The sequence below is a fragment of the Lepidothrix coronata genome, unplaced genomic scaffold (genome assembly GCF_001604755.1).
Source record: "Lepidothrix coronata isolate B3197 unplaced genomic scaffold, Lepidothrix_coronata-1.0 Scaffold43, whole genome shotgun sequence".
Lineage (NCBI taxonomy): Eukaryota > Metazoa > Chordata > Aves > Passeriformes > Pipridae > Lepidothrix > Lepidothrix coronata.
In genome coordinates, this window is record NW_016690223.1 from 301795 (window position 1) to 319596 (window position 17802).

The 17802-nt window shown below is 40.2% G+C and overlaps 1 protein-coding gene and 1 long non-coding RNA gene across 3 annotated transcripts in view; one reads left to right on the forward strand and one right to left on the reverse strand.

Moving 5' to 3' along the window:
- Positions 1-17802, forward strand: part of BTBD7 (BTB domain containing 7) — a 56020-nt gene that overhangs the window by 27918 nt on the left and 10300 nt on the right. The window contains exons 4-9 of one of the 2 annotated variants that reach the window (XM_017813861.1): positions 9680-9888; positions 11264-11339; positions 13493-13653; positions 13972-14115; positions 14350-14463; positions 15997-16186. In XM_017813861.1, coding sequence (XP_017669350.1) covers positions 9680-9888; positions 11264-11339; positions 13493-13653; positions 13972-14115; positions 14350-14463; positions 15997-16186 — 894 coding nt within the window. The remainder of the gene's footprint in view (positions 1-9679; positions 9889-11263; positions 11340-13492; positions 13654-13971; positions 14116-14349; positions 14464-15996; positions 16187-17802) is intronic. The other variant, XM_017813862.1, reaches the window with a different exon arrangement.
- LOC108496807 lies at positions 8449-9782 on the reverse strand. Its single transcript, XR_001874595.1, has 3 exons — positions 9720-9782; positions 9013-9300; positions 8449-8557 (listed from the first exon to the last, which is right to left on the reverse strand). It is a non-coding gene; the product is annotated as an uncharacterized LOC108496807 (long non-coding RNA).

Sequence of the window (17802 nt, forward strand, 5' to 3'; positions counted from 1 at the left end):
AAGTGCTAAAAGGGTTTAACATGCTCAGGCAATGGTATTGAGGGAATTTAACTGTGAACTAAACCCTCAGTAAGACAATGAATAATTATGCAGTTTCATAACTGAATAGGGTGCAATTCTTTCCCTCAGATTGGAAACCTAAACTGTGATCTGGAGGTGCTCTGATGAAGCAGTGTCAGTTATATCAAAGCAGATAAGCAATGGCAGAGAACTTTGAAGAGAAACTTAGGTAAACTTATAGATAGAAAAATGGCTTTTTTTTTATGTTAGTAAATGCTGAAAAAACAGAGGTGATGTTTCATTTGATGCTGAATTTCATTATTTCTGCTCACTTTAAGTTGAGCATGCTTGGATCAACGTGTCCTAAACCAGCACTCTTTTCAGTAATGCACTACAGAATGGTGCTGCTCTGGAATGTATGAGTCAGTCGTAACAAGATCTTAACTTTTCCCTGGAGGTTTTCCCGCAGCACTACTTCTAGGAGAGTGAAAAGAAGGGCAACAGGAGGAGCTGCTCTGGGCTTGCAGCACCTTGACAGCATGCTTGGGTGGTTGGAACCAGCGACTGCAGGAGAGCAGGCTCAGTCTTGGGGGCCCTCTGGATGAACCAGAGCTGTAGGATTTTGGAGGTGGTCATTGGGAGGAGGCAGAGGGACGTAGTGACCTACAAAGGTTTTCTTCTTTCCCTGGTAAGCCTCTTTCTGACCACAGAAGTGGTGAGATTGAGGGATGGGGAAGTTGTTATACGTAGGGGAGAAATGCAGTAAAATTAAGCAAATGTTGAAATCTATTATATTATCAAATACTAGCAAATGTAAATTTTGCAGCCCTTCAGACACTGAAATTCTAGACATTAATTTGAACTAATTAGGGTTTTACAAAATTTGTGCTGCATTCCCTAGCTATAGGAGAAAGTAGCAAGCACTCTGTAGAAGATCTCTCTATGCCAGTGAAGTCAGAATCTAATAGTTTCATACTTAATTTGCAGAGTTCATATTTAGGTCATTGGTCCTGTGCAGACATTGAAGAATTGTTCTGGTATAATCTTATAATCAAAATTAAAGGAAGGTTATTTGATCAGGAAAAACTATATGCCTGCACTTGACTGAGATCACTTAATGAAGTATGTGCTTTAGTAGTGACCACCCTTCTTGTTTCTGCACTTGATTGTAGCACCTTGTCCTCACTAATTATAGTACTTAACATGAGGTCTTCATTTCAGTAATGTCCCTCCCTTTCCCTGATTTCATAGCTAGCAGACTTCTGTGCTGGAAGCTGTCACTCAAACATCTGACTTCTAGATATAAAGCAGAGGGATGCTGCAAGAGACAGCATTGCATTGGTGTTGGAGACCACTGAGCAGGCAGTTCTCGTGAAGTCTCTCAGCCTGGACCCGTGACTGTGTTTTTCCATTCTGTGGTGCAGCAGGTGTCCAGTCTTGCCCAAGTGCTGACTGATCCCCTCAGCTGGCTTTCGCAGTAGCTGTGTCTTAAGTTTCTTCTCTAGATTTCCACACCCCCTGGCTCAAGTTTTTTGTTTCAGTTCACTCATGCTAGCCAATTGCAAACTTGCTAAGGCTTGTCTCCCTGGTTTCCTAGAAAATATTTTGGGCTCATTTATGTTAAAGTCTGGATACTCTCTCCAATTTGTTTTGCTCATTTTATGCAGTTTTGCCTGGGTGTTTGTAACTGAGTGTCAAGTGAAGTTGATGTATTTTAAGGCTTCTGATAAACTGTTTTTATTTTCAACAGATTTTAGTTTGATTTATCTTCAGGGACCTTTCTAAGTATCCAGATGTTGTAATTTTTCTTCAGTTTCAGCAGATGATTCAGCTTTGACTATTTCCATGGAAGTTTTCCCATTGCTAACACAGTAATACTCTTTTCTGACTATTGTAATTTAACAGATAGTTTCCCTATGATGGAGTCAACAATAGTATGGGCATGTAGTATGACTCTACTGTCCAAGTAAAGCAGGGCAGCTTTATTTAGAATTTGCTCTGTCTTCATCTTAATTTCTTTCAACTGAGGTTTGTCACTTATTTTCCAGGAGAAACCGAAATGGATCTTTGAACTAATTTGAGTAAGTGAACTAATCAGCAAACATATCTTGTCAATAGAGCTGATCATACTGAAACCTATTTATTCGTAATGGGACTGAGACTGCTATTAGGGGTGCTGGGTGTTTGTTAACTGTCAAAAAGTGAAGCTCTTCACTGCTTTCACAGAGGCAGTGAGGATTAGAGCCCTCTCCAGGAGGTGCGAGCACATCCCTTACTGTGCTCTGCCTGCCTATTTCTGCACTCTGCTGCAGCTTTTGTGACTTCACACTACCTCGCTGCTCTCTGTCAGCTGTTCTGGTGTTAACACATTGACTGGTCCTCTTCTGTAGCAAAATTATTAAAACCAGATCAGTTCCCTGTTCTGTTCATCACATGTTGTTAAAATAATCCCCACTTCCAGTCTTACTGCACTACCATATCCACTGCTTTTGCAGGGACATTTGACTTCAGTATCTTAATTTTATTAGATAACTGTATTAAATACGTGAATCCTCTACTGCTTCTTGGCCCTGTTGCCCACTGTCATAAATAGTCTCACTGAGGTGGTGGTACAGTATGTTTTTCTGTTACAGGCATTTGGATGCTGAGGCCTTATGAAATAGTTTTGCTGGGAATCTTTTCTGCCTGCTGATTCTAAAAAGTTTTCTAAATAAAAATTGACAAAAAATAACTATTTCAGACTTTTTGCTTTGCTTTTATTTTTAGGTGTGGAGTTTACTCTTGACAAGTATAAGAACTTAGAAACTTTATTTTAAAGCCATATTCAGTAGTGCAGCCTTTGATCTAGAGGCAGATATTGCCTGACATCAAAAGTACTCTTGATCTCAGGAGGACTGAAGTACTGAAATGCCAGGAATCCCATGGTAGCAGTATTAAATACACATAAATATACTGTGGGGAGATCAGTGCAAGTGTGTCAGTTATATCAGTGCAGTAAGAATGCTCAAAGGAACTAGTCTGGCACTTATAACTTTGAAATAAATTGGGTATGATTAAGTATATATTAATATAAATTATAGAATCAAAGAATAGTTTGGATTGGAAGGGACCTTAAAGGTCATCTTGTTCCAGCCCCCCTGCCATGGGCAGAGACACCATCCACTAGACCAGGTTGCTCAAAGCCTCATCCAACCTGGCCTTGAACATTGCCAGGGATGAGGCATCCACAGCTTCTGTGAGCATCCCTACCCTCAAAGTAAAACATTTCTTCCTAATACCTAATCTAAACCTTCCCTCTCTGTTTAAAGCCATTCCCCATTGTCCTTATCCCTACATGCCCTTGTAAATATTCTCTCTCCAGCTTTCTTGAGCCCCTTTAGGTACTGGAAGGTGCTCTAAGGTCTCCCCAGAGCCTTCTGTTCACCACCTCAGCAACCCCAACTGTCTCAGCCATCATAGTCTTCACAGGAGAGATGCTTCAGCCCTCTGATCATCTTCATGGCCCTCCTCTGGACCTGCTCCAACAGGTTCATGTCCTCCTCATGCTGGAGAACACCAGAGCTGGACACAGCCTTCCAGGTTGGTCTCAAGAATAGAGTAGGGGAGAGAATCCTTGCCCTGCTGGCCATGTTCCTTTTGATGCAGCTCAGGGCACAGTTGGCTTTCTGGGCTCTGAATGCACATTACCAGATTATGTCAAGCTTCTCATCCACCAGTACCCCCAAATGCTTCTCCTCATGGCTGCTCTCAATCCATTCTCTACCCAGCTGGTATCTGTGCTTGGGACTGCCCCAACCCACATGCAGGACCTTGGAATGTTTCCCCTTTTCCAGTCAATGGGAATTTCACTGGACCGCAGTAGCTTCTCAAATATGACAGATAGTGTCTTAACCACCTCATCCACCAGTTCCCTCAGGATCTGCAGATGCATTTCATCCCATGAACATGTGCATCCTCAGGTTCCTTAGATGGTCTTGAACCTCATCTCCTGCAGTGGGCAGTTCTTTGTTCTCCCAGTCCCTGCTTTTGCCTTCTGTGACCTGGGTGGTGTGACTGGAGCACTTGCCAGTGAAGACTGAGGTAAAAAAGTTGTTGAGTACCTCTGCTTTCTCCATATTCCAGGTAACCAGGTCTTCTGTTCCCTGCTGAAGAGGGCTCACATTTTTCCTCATCTTCATTTTATCACCAGCGTACCTAGAGAAGCTCATCTGCTCCCTAATTTATTATTTTGAATAGCTGAATATTGTGTTGTATTGGATTCAACACAAGAGTTTTCACTGAGGAAGAGTGGTTAGCATAACACAAAATGCTGCCTGAGCTAACCTTCAGACTGTATTGTATTTTTGCTTTAACAGTTAATCAGAAGTGCTGTGAAGTCATCAGTATTTGAATAAAGCAAAACATAATACTATACACATTAATAATGCCATAATAGATGTACTTTGAATTCGGACTTTCAAGTATGGGAGTACATGAATGTTTTAAATTTTTGTGCTTGGAAAAATCAGCAGAGGGATTAAAAATAGCTCAAAAAACATACCAAACTTGGCCATAGACTTCAGCAGTGTTTGGCCACTGTGGCCCATTGAGCCCTTTATCTCCAGGGCTACTTCGGTCTTGTTTTCTTTTCTGGAAAACATTGATATGGTTTTACACCTTCACATAACCAGAACATGTGCATTCTAAAATGTGGGAAATACGCACCTGCAAATTACAGCCTTGGCATCAGTTATCAATTAACTTAATCTGCTTCAAGCCTATGTTTAAAACATCATTTCAGGAGGAGATAGAAAAGAAAAGCACTAGAACTTGGAGAAGCTAGGAATTTGTGGCATTCTTTGAAGACAGAGAATCCAGTGCTGCCAGGAGGCAATAAATATCGACAGACTGGGAAAGTGCCTGCAACCAGAAGGTGGAAGTTGAACAAGATCCCTTGTTCACAATACAGTCAGAGGAAAGTAGATGTTCTTGGAGTTGCTGCTTATGTGATAACAAGCTAAAAAGGTGTAGTTCCTGTTTGTACTGTGTAAGTCTTATGACTTGCTTGTGCTGGTTTTGTACTGCTGTGGAGAACCTAAATTCCAGTTGCCATATCTCTCAAGTGTATAAGGTCACTTGAATCTGCCACAGGTTGTTTGGTACTGCTGCCTTTCCTCCTGCAGTAGTTTCCTTGTTTCTGTTCTCTGTCCTGGCTGTGGAGTTTGTGCTGTTTGGGATCTGATGTTGCTGGAAACAGGATTGACGGAAATTAGTCAACTAGCTTAGTGAGTGGCCACCCAAGCACCAACGTGACAGAAGAGCAGGAGTTATGGAGTGTAAGAAGATGACAATCTATTTTAATACCCCTTGTACAAGGGGCTTAGCTTCCTATGACTGCTCGCAAGCCTGTGAGCATGGGCTGCCCTTTAAGGAGTCCTTGGCAAGTATGGGGCACATTTGCAGCTTTGGGTCTGTGAGACATCTGGACAAATGTTGTCTTTCTCTTGTCCTTTCTCTTCTTGTGAGAAGCTTGGTTAGAGCAGCAAGGGCACTTTTGGATGTATGAGATGAGCATCTCTGGATCTTCTAACCATGTTGCAGTTCAGACTAGCTACAGGCCATGAGTCTGAACCATTCTCTGTGCCAGCAAATTCAAAAAGTGTGGTTCCTGATTGCTAGAATGGTCTCTTCTAATGTCACAAACTTAAAAAAAAAAACATTTAACAGCTTCTAGATTCCAGTTCAGTATTAAGATGAATTCTTACTGCTTTTTCTTCCTTGGCTGCACTGGTTTGTACAAGTTTAGGGGGGAACTCTTCACCACGGAATGAATTAAATCAAGCTGAAAATTTTGTAGCAAAAACTTTGTTTAATGCCACTTTTGTTGATTGTTGAAGGCACTTAATTTGTCTTTAGTTGGTCTGTCAACTGTCTTGAACCCAAGCTACTAGGTAGAATGTTAAACATGGACTCAAGCCGTTTGTTTCTGGAAGGGCTGTGAAACTGTATTTGAGAGAGAATTGTGGAAGAAAGAACTTGTTTATAGGCAGGGCCTATTGGTATCCAGCAAAAAGAGTGCATGGAATAGCCTAATTTGTCTCAAATAAGGTAGTTATGTTTCATTTTTTTAGAGTCCGAGTTGAATCTCTGACAGATACTAATGGTCATAGAAGCTTATGGGACACTTTGGGACACTGCAAATGGATCTTGGGAAGGCTGTTGCTGCCTGAATATTAAAAGAATAGTATTCATAGGAGAAAAATGCTCTATTCCACTGTGGAGAACTTGTGGCTATTAGATGACTACTTCTTTTGCCAAGTGGCTGATTGTTAAAGCAGAAAAACCTTCTGCCAAAGAAGAAAAGAAGTTGGATTCCTTCCATAGCTAGAATTGGGTTGCCCCAGTTTATTTAGGTGTTCAGAAAACACTTTAATTGTTACCTCATGCTTACTTCAGAGGAAATAGTCTTAATAATCCTGCACTTCTGACCCGTTGCTAAAATTACTCAGGAAAAGGACTATTTCATTTGCTAGTCGTCCTTAATGAGCTTTTCACCTGATGTTGTCATATCACTGGTAGTTGTGCAATAATTGGACTTGACAGAAGAACTGAGACTGAGCCAGTGGCAGTGTTTCTATAAATCAGCGTTGCTCAGATCTTTGGAACTGCATTTCTCATGGAAATGCAGTTTTGTCTTTGCAGGGGCAGGCATCCTTATTGTTTAAAAAATAAATGTCAGATGAAATACTAGGAATGGCATTCACTTTGAGGTAATACTCTGCCTTGCAGTTTGAGTTTCCTGGTGACTGATTTCAGGAGTGGGTTTACATACTGCCTTTGAAATGGAACAGTCCCTACCTGTGATCTTCAGAGTTCAGGGTGATGCAGTGTCTGCTGAAGTCATCTTGCATGCAAAAAGAATAATTGCATGCAAAAAGTTGCATTAGGATTTAACAGGGCAAGGCTTAGTGCAATGTGCAGATGATCCTAAAGAATTGTTTCAAACAACTGTGTTTCTTATTCATGGGAGTCAAACTCATCTTTTAAACAAATTGCAGCTAGTCATTAGCTTTCATTGACCGTGCCAGGTTTGTTGCTAACTTAACATTTTCCTTTCTTGAGCCCCAAAAGGAAGATGAGGTAGACTCACATGACTAAGTTAAATACAATGTGAAGCCTTAAGTATTTAAGTAAAAATGGATCCTGAAGTAGAAAGCTTCAGACTTCCTTTACTCACGTTTAATGTATGCTGAAGTATTTTAAGCTTTTTTGATGATAGGTTGGGTTTTGGGTGGTTTAGTAGTTGTGTTATTTATTTAATGCCGTTTCTCAGATTCTTGGCCAGCCCTTTTTAAGACTTAAGAAAGATTCCTTTAGGAATCTGGGGAATTCCCCCATCTAGAGGGGACAGTTTGTCTAACCTGTACCTCAGCCCACAGTGTATTTCCATTTCAGAGCAGTTCTCATCCTCTGCTCTCATTTGTACTGGTGATGACTGCAGTGATGTTCCAAGTGCCTCCAGCCCATCTTTGCTGCCTGTTCACTGCTCACTTTGGGTTAATGTGTGCCATGCAGGTTAGAGGCCGATATCTATAATAAGGCATCTGTTCTTACTACTAGTAGTAATGATAATATGTAACCTAATAGTAATAGGTAGCTCTGAGAAGTGCCGTGTTACTTCAGTAATGATAAGCAACAATGGTTTCAACACAAAGCAGGTGTGTTGAAACATGACTTAACACTCACTCCTTTGTCAAAAGCAAAAGAAGAGTCTATCTGGGGATGCACAGCCTAGTGCTGCATGTTCAGAAATGTGTGTGCTTTTTCTAACCCTTCTGTCAGTGGCTGCATTGATACATGGTCTTCCTTTTCTCAGGTGAATCAGGCATGTGAAAAACAAATCATCCAAGTGCTTGTTGAGGAAAGCTTGGTTTAAATATGAACTGGTGTAAAATTTATTACTGTTGGGGGGATAGATGTTATTCTCATAAATTGCTTTAGAAATTAAATAAAGAGTGTTTCCAAAGCTATGTATACGTTCAGACATATTGCTGAATAAGTTTAGCAAATTTTAATGGCAAAATATTGTTCTTCCAATTATCGCATTGGGGTTTTTATGGTATTAGGTACAAATATGTGTGTCTAATAGGACAGGGAAATTTATAACCAGTCATGTTTGAACTGTTTCTTTCTACTACCTTCTTTACCTTACTGTTTAAGGTTCCCTTTCCAGTGACTTTGCTCCTAAGTAGTAGCTTCTTTTCGATCCCTTGTTACTGCTTTCTCCTTAATAATATATCCTTCACATTATTACTTGCAATGGAAATGGAGTGAACGCTGTATAGTCTGTATGCTGGCCTATGTAGAAAAGTAAGATTTTTTTTCTTTTAATTCTTTAATTGTTGCTATTGTGTCTTACCTGTATGCAACCAGTGCAAAGATATGTACTATCAGGAGAGCCATCTGTATCTTAAAAAATGTTGAGAGTACTGTGCTAAACATTGTCTTATTCAGCTTATCCAGGAGCTCAGTAATGAGATACAGACCTCTGAACAGTGAAGTTTAGTCTTTAAATATCCTTGAAATTGAGAGAAAAATGATGATGTCTAAAAAGTAAATTTGCAGTGTAAGCATGCAGCTCTAAACTGTCTGGAGACCTCTCATGGGCATAAGCACAGCTGTAATTTTGTGGCTGTAGTGGGTTGAGACTGCGATGTATAATTCTAGAATAGGGGTTTTTTTTCCTTTAAATGGCTATCTTTATACTAAACCAGATGTATAAAGGAAATTAACAAAGTGGTCTTGGAGACTCCAAGTTATCAACATTGTGGTACCATCTTTCTTAACTCAGTAACCCCAAGTACCCTTGTTTTCAGCCCTCCCACAGTATATCTCCCCTCATTTCTTCCAAATCTGCTTCATCTCCCTTCAGGAGTTGTAACTATCCCCTGTCTCTTCTTCAGAAGACATGTACCCTGTGAAAGAGTAAATCTTAATGTAGCAGTGGGTACAAAGAAACAGTAGCAGACTCACCGTGAGTCTGCATGGTGGTTGCTTCCCTGTCCTTGCACCCTCTGTGCCCTGCTGGATACCAAGGATACCAGTGTGATGGCCTAGAGCAGCCAGCCAGTGCTTCCTGCCTTCGCTGTGAGTCAGAAAATGGTTCTTTGCTGCCCTCATCCTGTGCTGAGTAGCTGAGTACCAACACTGTCACAGCTCATTTCTGCTCCTCCACATGGTCTGTCTCAGGAGGATCCGTGTGCAAAGTGATACAGATGAAAATCCCACCTTTGTTACAGTTTATAGGTTTCTGGGGATCTGCTGCAAACAATAGTGACTCAAATTCAAATTTGCAACTTTAAAATATGTTAAACAGTCAGATAACCAGAAGAGTTTCTAGTTGGGCTAAACTAGCCCAGTTTTTCATCCAGGCATGCCAGCAGACATGATGCTTCGTGTTCCTTTAAAAGGTAAATGACTGTGTAGTTGGAATCCTAAACCACTATTAAAATTACTGTACTTTTAGTCAGAATTTAACCCTGTTTTCAACTTTGCTCTGTAGAGCACTTCTGTTTTTACTCTCACTGGGAGTCATATAAGATACGTAGCATATATATGACAGATTGAGCCACATGTACTATTCCTTCAGGATCAAAGTGCCTCTGTAACAACATCATTGATTTTTGCCTTTGTTTCCTAGGCTGTGAAGATATTATTGCTGAGAGCATCTCACTAGACACCTTAATTGCCATTCTGAAGTGGAGCTCTCAGCCGTACGGTTCCAAGTGGGTGCATCGTCAAGCTCTACATTTCCTCTGTGAGGAGTTTACCCAGGTCATGACTTCGGAGGTCTTCTATGAGCTCAGCAAGGACCACCTGCTCACAGCTATTCAGTCTGACTATTTACAGGTAACCTGCAATGCAGAATACAGATGGTCCTGCTTGGGGCAGGGTGTTTTGTACCATGTCTAGAAATACGTGGGAGTAGCTCATTTTAAATTGCTCACCAGAGTGAGTTTGTACACACTGAGCACTCCTTTTGTAATACCTAAAAAGTGAAATTGAAGTAGTGATTAAGAAACCTGTTTTGTTCTTGGCTTGTAACACAACCCAAACGTGGTACATGCTATAGCTTAGAAGTCTAATAATTGTTTGTAAATGGATGAAAATTATTTTAAACAAGGCATTTCTGAACCTAACATTTGCCTTGCGTGTTTAAGAGGTTTTTTTATAAAATTATGTGGTGGTAGTAGTTTTGCTGTAACGACATACATACTAATTTGAGTCAGTGGGAGCTAATAAACTAGTAATCATTCAGAAGACTTAATTTATTTTTGTGGAAAGACAGAAAAATACCTTTTCTGACAAGTATTGCAGAACTAATTTTTTTTTGACTTTCCTTCAGTAATTGTGTGTTTTTAGGGAGAGAAAATCATACTGACAGGTAGAAAGCTTCTGGATTTTTGCTGCCACTTCTCTTCAGGGAAGATATCTTTACAATGACAACCAGCTTCTTAAAGCTTAAACATGACTGGATTTTTTTTAATTGTACCCATTCAATCTTACCTTTTTTAAGAGATAAAGTCTTAGAGATTATTTAAAATGGATTTTTTTTAAAGTTTTGTTTACCTCAAACATTTCAGACATTACAGTTAACAGTACCATTGATCTTCTGTGAGAGTGTATATTTTGACTAAATTTCCTACCCTAGTTGTTAAGAATTTACATAGATAAGTTTAAATTTTTCCGTACGTGATTTTTTCCTGGAAGAATGTTGAGTGGTTAGCACATGTATATAGGTATGAGCAAAGCAAAGTTATTTTATTTATAGTATTACTGAAAATCTTTTTCTTCACATAGATTATAATTTAGTGGGGTTGATTATTTTCATAGCTTTCCAGGCTGTGCAGATGCTGCATTTGTAATGTTAAACAAAAGATCCAAACACCCAGAGGTAGAACTGCCCCTTTTAATTAAATTCAGTAATTCAAATTTAATACCTGTAACTTTCCATAGTAAATAAAATTTCTCCTTTTGTAGAAAACTCCTTTACCTCTTCCTAGGGAGTTAATAAGTGGCATGAATCTAGAAATTATGGTGGTGATATACCAGGGGTACTACCTTAAAATATTAGGAGAAAGTGGTTGGCAGATCATAAAGTGCAATCCTTCTTGCCTTGTTACAGTTGTGTTTCTTTAGCACTGTAAAAGACCTGTGTATGTGATTTTTGTGTGTGTGTGTGACATTAAGCATATGCAGATCACTGACTTTCTCTTTCTACTAGGCAAGTGAACAAGATATTCTTAAATACCTGATTAAATGGGGAGAACACCAGCTGATGAAGAGAATAGCAGATCGAGGTGAGGATCCTTTAAACTATACAGTACTAAATCAAATAACCCAAAATTTGTGAAAGTTCTATTTTGTGGGTAATCTGTAATTTAAGGAGATTTAATCTACTTTGTTCACAGTATAGCCAAAACTAAACAAATGAACTTGGTTTTTTTAAAGTCTTTGTTCTCTAACTGAAATACAAGAAATTCTGTTTAAAGAGAAGAAACTGAAGATGGTCAGAGACTGGAACAGGTTGCCCAGAGTAGTTATGGGATCTCCATCCTTAGAGGTATTCAAATCCCACCTGTATGTACTGAGAGGCAATTTGTGTACTCTTCCTGGGGAGGTGTGGGATGAGGGTGGTGGTTGTGGCTGGACCAAACTTCTAAGTGTCCTTTCAACTCTGTCTGATTTTAAGTCTGGTTGGTTTCCTGTTCTGTCAGAATTATTTTTCTTGTAACTAATTCATCAAATAAAAAAAACTCCTGCAGTATCTCTTACTTTCCTGTTCTTATGCAGGCTTCTCACAGTAGTCTTATTCTTAGTTTACTTAGTGTCAGCCTTTCACTTCAGTTAGAGTATGTCTCTCCCACAGAAATCTATGGTGGTGAGAAATAAGCCAAAAAATGGCACTAGTGTTTTCCCTAAAGTAGATGTATAAGTATTTTTATGAGCCTGGATGCACATTATTGCTACAGTGGTAACTTCAAGGGCAATCTCACCGGTTGGATACAGGAAGTAGGTTAAACATATATTTTCCAAATAGCAAATGCAAAAGTAGCTTATAGTTCATCCAGACTACAAAGTATCAATCACACAGTACAAGGGGAACAGAAAGGGAAGAACCTGCCTGTGTAAAGTGTGACTACTGTCTTTGGAGGGCTGGCCATGTTTTTGAAATCTGCTGTTATTGTTTGCAAAACAACTGCTTTGTCATGGACATGTCTTACGAAATGCAACAAAAAGTCAGTTAAAAGATGTGCTTCTGGTGATCTGAGTAAGTATTAACCTGTTTTCAAAACAAGATTTTCTAAGTGTTTGTCTTAGGGCACATTAAAACATAATGGAGCCAGTTTAACATTAACAGACTTGGACTGGGGCAAAAGCTGCTCGTTTGGAATAACTGCACAGCTTCCTGTTCTGTGGCATTCATTAAGTAAACAGCCGACTTCTCTTTCCCAGGATCATCAGATAACATGATAAGCAAAGGCAGGAATAAGAGCTATGTCAAGTTCTGTCAGATTAGGGCTGAATTTAGTCTGGTAATTTCATCTAAATTCCTCAGTGACACTCCTGAGTTTACAGTTCTGAATATGTGGTGGTGTCACTCAAATGCCACAAAGCATTAGAGATTGTAATGAGCTCGAGCTGCCTGAACTGAAGGAGGATGGGTATGTTTGACAGGTTTCCTCAAAGAGTGAAGCTGATCAAATTCAGGTTGGACACAATACCTAAAATGAACGTGAAGGCAATTAACTGGGGAGGAAGAGTGACCTGAGTGTGTCATACATTGTATCTTGCCATCTCTAGGAAGGTACTCACTCCTGGCACAAATAGGTATCCTATGACCGTGAGAGCAATGGAATGGGCTTGGCACTCTTGTTACTAAGGTGGGCTACACAATGAGGTTAGAATAATGTATCCCAGTGGACTCTTCAGGCCTTAATTTGTGGAAAATAAGTCTTTGAAAACTGCTGGGGAAAGGTAGAGGAGCTGCAGGAGGGAGTCCTGGAGAGAACTGCTGTCAGGAAGGTACAAATGTTTTCATAGCACAGCTCTTGATAGAGCTTTACAAGCTTTAACCCGAACACTGTTTTTATTTTCTACCTGGCTTACGCTTTAAAACTGGCAGCTGCACAAATGACCTGTGTTTGTATAAACTGAACCTGTCTCTATGGATGTTCGTATCAGGTTTTAAGGCATGAAATAGAACCACAGAATCATTTAGGTTGGAAAAGACCCCCAAGATCATAGAGTCCAACCTCTGACTGATCACCCCCTTGTCAAATAGACCACAGCACTAAGTGCCACATACAGTTGTTAATTTTGTGGAACAATGCTGATGAGCACTGTTAATTTAAAATGAGAATTTTGTTTCATTTTCTGTAACTTCCTGGAAGCCCTGTAACTCCTGTTATCCTATTCAAACTTTTTGATGTAAACTTGTTCCTTCCCACAGAGCCGAATTTACTCAGTGGTACTGCTCACAGCGTGAATAAAAGAGGTGTGAAGAGGAGAGACCTTGACATTGAGGAGCTGAGGGAGATCCTGTCTCCACTTCTACCTTTTGTCCGCATTGAGCACATCTTACCCATGAATAGTGAAGTACTGAGTGATGCAGTAAGTCAGTCTCATACAAATACCGTTTGGGTTCTTCGTACTTCAGATGCTACAATGTTCACATGTGGGGTTTTTTTTGCTTTAGTGGGTGTTGGGTTTGTTTGTTTGTTTAAAGCATTAACTTCTAAAATGTTATCATTGAGAGTAATACATGTATAACGCACTTTTTCTGGTTAAATTTGCTGTTCTTTAGATCTTTCAGAAGGCTAAAGAAAAATCAGTAGTGGCTAAAGAAAATTCAGTGTAAAAATGCATTTATTGCAAGTTTTTACCGTATTTATATTTAAAAAACCATAAACCTCTTTTTGATTCTTAAAGATGAAGAGAGGCCTGATTAGCACTCCTCCTTCAGACATGCTACCAACATCAGAAGGTGGAAAGTCAAATGCCTGGCTGAGGCAAAAAAATGCTGGGATATATGTGCGGCCAAGACTGTTCTCGCCATATGTGGAGGAGGCTAAGGTAATAGTCATCAGCAGCACTTGACTATTGTCACATTAGAGTCATCAGGGGGTTCTGTAAACAGGGAAAGATTTTGGTATGTTTTGTGTCTCTTTACATGTACTGGCCTAAAATACTAACATTTTCAATTTAACAAGACTTACAAGATTGATCATCAGGCTCAAGTCTCTAGAACTGGTCAGAAAAATTTCAACAAAATTTTTTTTTGTCGAAATTGAAATGTTTGCGAGACAGATCTTGATGAAATTCCACCGGAAACAAAGCAGCGTTCTGAGGGAAACCTCCCTGGTTTCCAGCCAGTTTGCCGGCCCAGCTCCTCGGCAGCCCTCCTGGCAGGCGGATGGCAAGGTGAGAGCCTGAGAGTCCCAGTTTGCAGCTAGTCAGCAACTTTGGTGCCAGGTCTTTCAGGCTCCCCAGCTCCCACCAGAGCTGGGTGGAGAACTGCTATTCCACTCGGCAGAGGACTCTTGATATTTCCTCTTCTTGTTTGAAGCAGAACATACCCAAAAATCTTGCGATCCTCCGCAAAATGGAATAAATATCTTGTGTCCCATATGAGTGAAGTCCTTTGTGTCCCTCTCAGGCAGTAGCTTCCCTATTTAATTTCTTGCATGAGCACTGTCAAACTGAAGATCTTGCAGCATCTCTGATGTTTGGTGACAGGGGCAGGATGTTTGGTGCTGTGTGGGGCAGGAACGTGCCACGTTCTGTTTGGCAGAATGGGAGCCTGTTATGTTGCTGACTAATGCCATCACTTAAGGCAGCTCTGAATTAAGTTGAGAGCTCATGAGTCCCAGCAGGGCAGGTGACTGCAGAACAAGAGGATTAGATGAAGCTGGGTACGTCCACATCACCTACAGACTCTGACCACTGCTCTGGTGAATTCAGCGAGTTTGCCCTGTGCCTAAGAAAGAAAATGTTTTCCAAGTGTATGTGTTGTCGTTGGCATCCTCTTTGGGGAGGGAAGAAATAAAACTACTTCGCATTTTGGGCACAAAGGTTAGAGCAACAAGTGGCACTAAAACAGCAAAGGAAGAATAGCCAGTTAAAATGTTATCTTTTTATCTTGGATTGAAGATTAAAGCTAACAAAAATGTGTTAAAGAATACGTGATAAAAGCTTTGACTCTCAGTTTTCAAGTATGTGGTATAGGAGTGCTTTAGTAGTTACCTAAAGGTGCATTCTAACATGCCCCCCACCTCCTACCCCTTGTCAGGATTCCTACTTGTTTCTGTTAGTTTCATATTACGCTCTTAATGTTTTTTAAAAACACTTTTGGCTGTTGAACTTTAGAGAGAAGACTCTCATACTTAGTCTCTGATAACTTTACTCCTCCTGTACGTAGTTTAAGTACTGTGAAATGCAAAAACTGTGAATGAGTAATTTCTGATTACTTTTTCAGTTCCCTGTTAGCCTCCCATATTTTGAAATAAATCCATATAACATTAAATCATAATCTTAAAAGGGTAGGCATAAATCCCTTTCTATTATTTAGGATGTCTGAGGGAAACATGTTTCATTTTCAGACTCATGCCTTCCACTCAGTGGCACAGTGTTGAGACCCACAGGCAATAATTGCCTCAAACAAAGTCCGGAAGGTCTGGCCTCAAGAAGGTCACTTCTAATCTGGCAGGTACAAAATAAATAAAGCAACCTTCCCAAACTTTATTTGCCTGCCTGCTCTTTGGTCTGACTCGACTCTGACTGTGACTGGAAAATGGAATAGAAAATGCTGAGGAAAAAGCCAAATACTGTTGGTGACCTGTAAAAGTTACTGTGGTGTAGCAATTGCTAGACTTGTGCCCTGGGGACTGCGCTTGCAGCAGGTGGTGGGGGTCTGTGTGCAGTCCTTCACGAGGGCTTTGGTGGCTGTCGTTGCAGTCTGTGCTGGATGAGATGATGGTGGAACAAACGGATCTCGTTCGTTTGCGGATGGTCCGAATGTCCAACGTGCCCGACACCCTTTACATGGTGAACAACGCGGTGCCGCAGTGCTGCCATATGATAACCCACCAGCAAGTCAGCACTAACCAGACCAGTCCTCCCTCAGTCATAGCCAACGAGATCCCAGGTAAGGCTGCTGGTTGCTTCCAATGCCGATCGATCTGGGGGCTTGGGCCTGGGGGAAGTGAGGGTCAGCTATTGAACATTATGATTTCCTTGGAGAGTAGCACTGCATCAGTAGTAGTCTCTTTGCTTTGGTCTGTTCTGAAGGCATTAGCTGGTTTTGGATGGCACAGTAACTAGTTAGAAAACAATCTGAAAAACCTTGGAGTGGATAAACACTGTAGAACACTTGCTGAAGCCTCACTATTGGTTCTCAGAGTTTTCTACAGTGTTCTCAGTTTTCTACAACCACTTGTCCAAGATGGGTAAGATACAGGAGGCTGGAAAATGGCAAAATACTGATTTCTTTTAAAAATTAAAAGCTGAGGAGCATAACTTACAGGGAAATCAGCTTAATTTAGTATGCTAGAAAATATTGGAAGTAGACATTCAAAATACACTTATTTCAGTTTACCAAATCTACTTTAGCTTTGAAGTCAAAACTGCTTCATTCCTTTTCATGGGCAAGTAGATATGGCCTCTTTGCTTCAGGATACTTGGTGTAACATTCCCCATAGGCAAGCCAGGAGAATATATACTAAATATATTTTGTCATTTATGCACTTGATCTTTTGGTATCAGACTGGAAGAATGTATCTGGTGGAATTCCCAAAGCATCTAGCTCTTCCTCGCTTACCCCTGTAATTAATAATACTCATTATTAATACTCAGTGTGCATAGAGAATACACTGCCAAAACTTGCAACTGATGACAAGTTGGAAAGGTCAGTGAATGTTTTGGAGGGCAGGATTAGGTAGCTAAATGACCAGGATTTAATTTAAATTCAGTGAAGAAACTGTGAAACACTGTGTAGGTGTAGCCAGCTATGTGCATGTGGGATGGCTGAGGGGAGCTCTGTGGAGAACAGCCTGAAAGTCAACAGTATACAATTCCATAAAGAGCAATTTTTGTGCTAAAATACAAAAACAAACGTGCCACAAAACGTGAGGTGATTCGATCTTGGAGCATCGTGTGTAGCCCTTTAAATGGCCATACTGGATCAGGTCAAGGATTTGTCTGTCTACCCTAAATCCTTATTCTAGCAGTCATTGGAAGTGAGTGCATAGGGAAGCACAACAGAGAAACCACATAAAATAATCCCCGTTAAATTCTGTGTGCTTTTCAACCATGTGCAGCTTGTAGCTATGCTGTGGTGGATGGTGTTTTCTCTGTAGTTAGTAATTTTAAATGTGTTGTTAATCCATGAGTTTATGCAGTCTCTCGTTAAACTTGTGTGTACTTTTGGCATCAGTTTTTAGATCAAAATATCACATTTCAGTAGATACAGATCAGTTTGGGAATCTCTAGAAAAGCAATAAAGATGGCATGCCAACAAGAAAACAGTCGTCTTCCTCCACTACTCCTGATTCCCTATTTTATAAACTTTTTGTGTATCAGTTATGTCTCCCTTCAGTCAACTATGTTGAAAGGAAGTAGATAAACTATTCTTGCAGATGCTAGAGCCAGGACAAAAATAATGGATTGAAATTGCTGCGAGAGAATTTGAGGTGTTAGGAAGATTTGAAATACTGTTTAGTTATAAGTTTTCTTGAAAATTTTTTGAAATGGTTTTGATCTGTT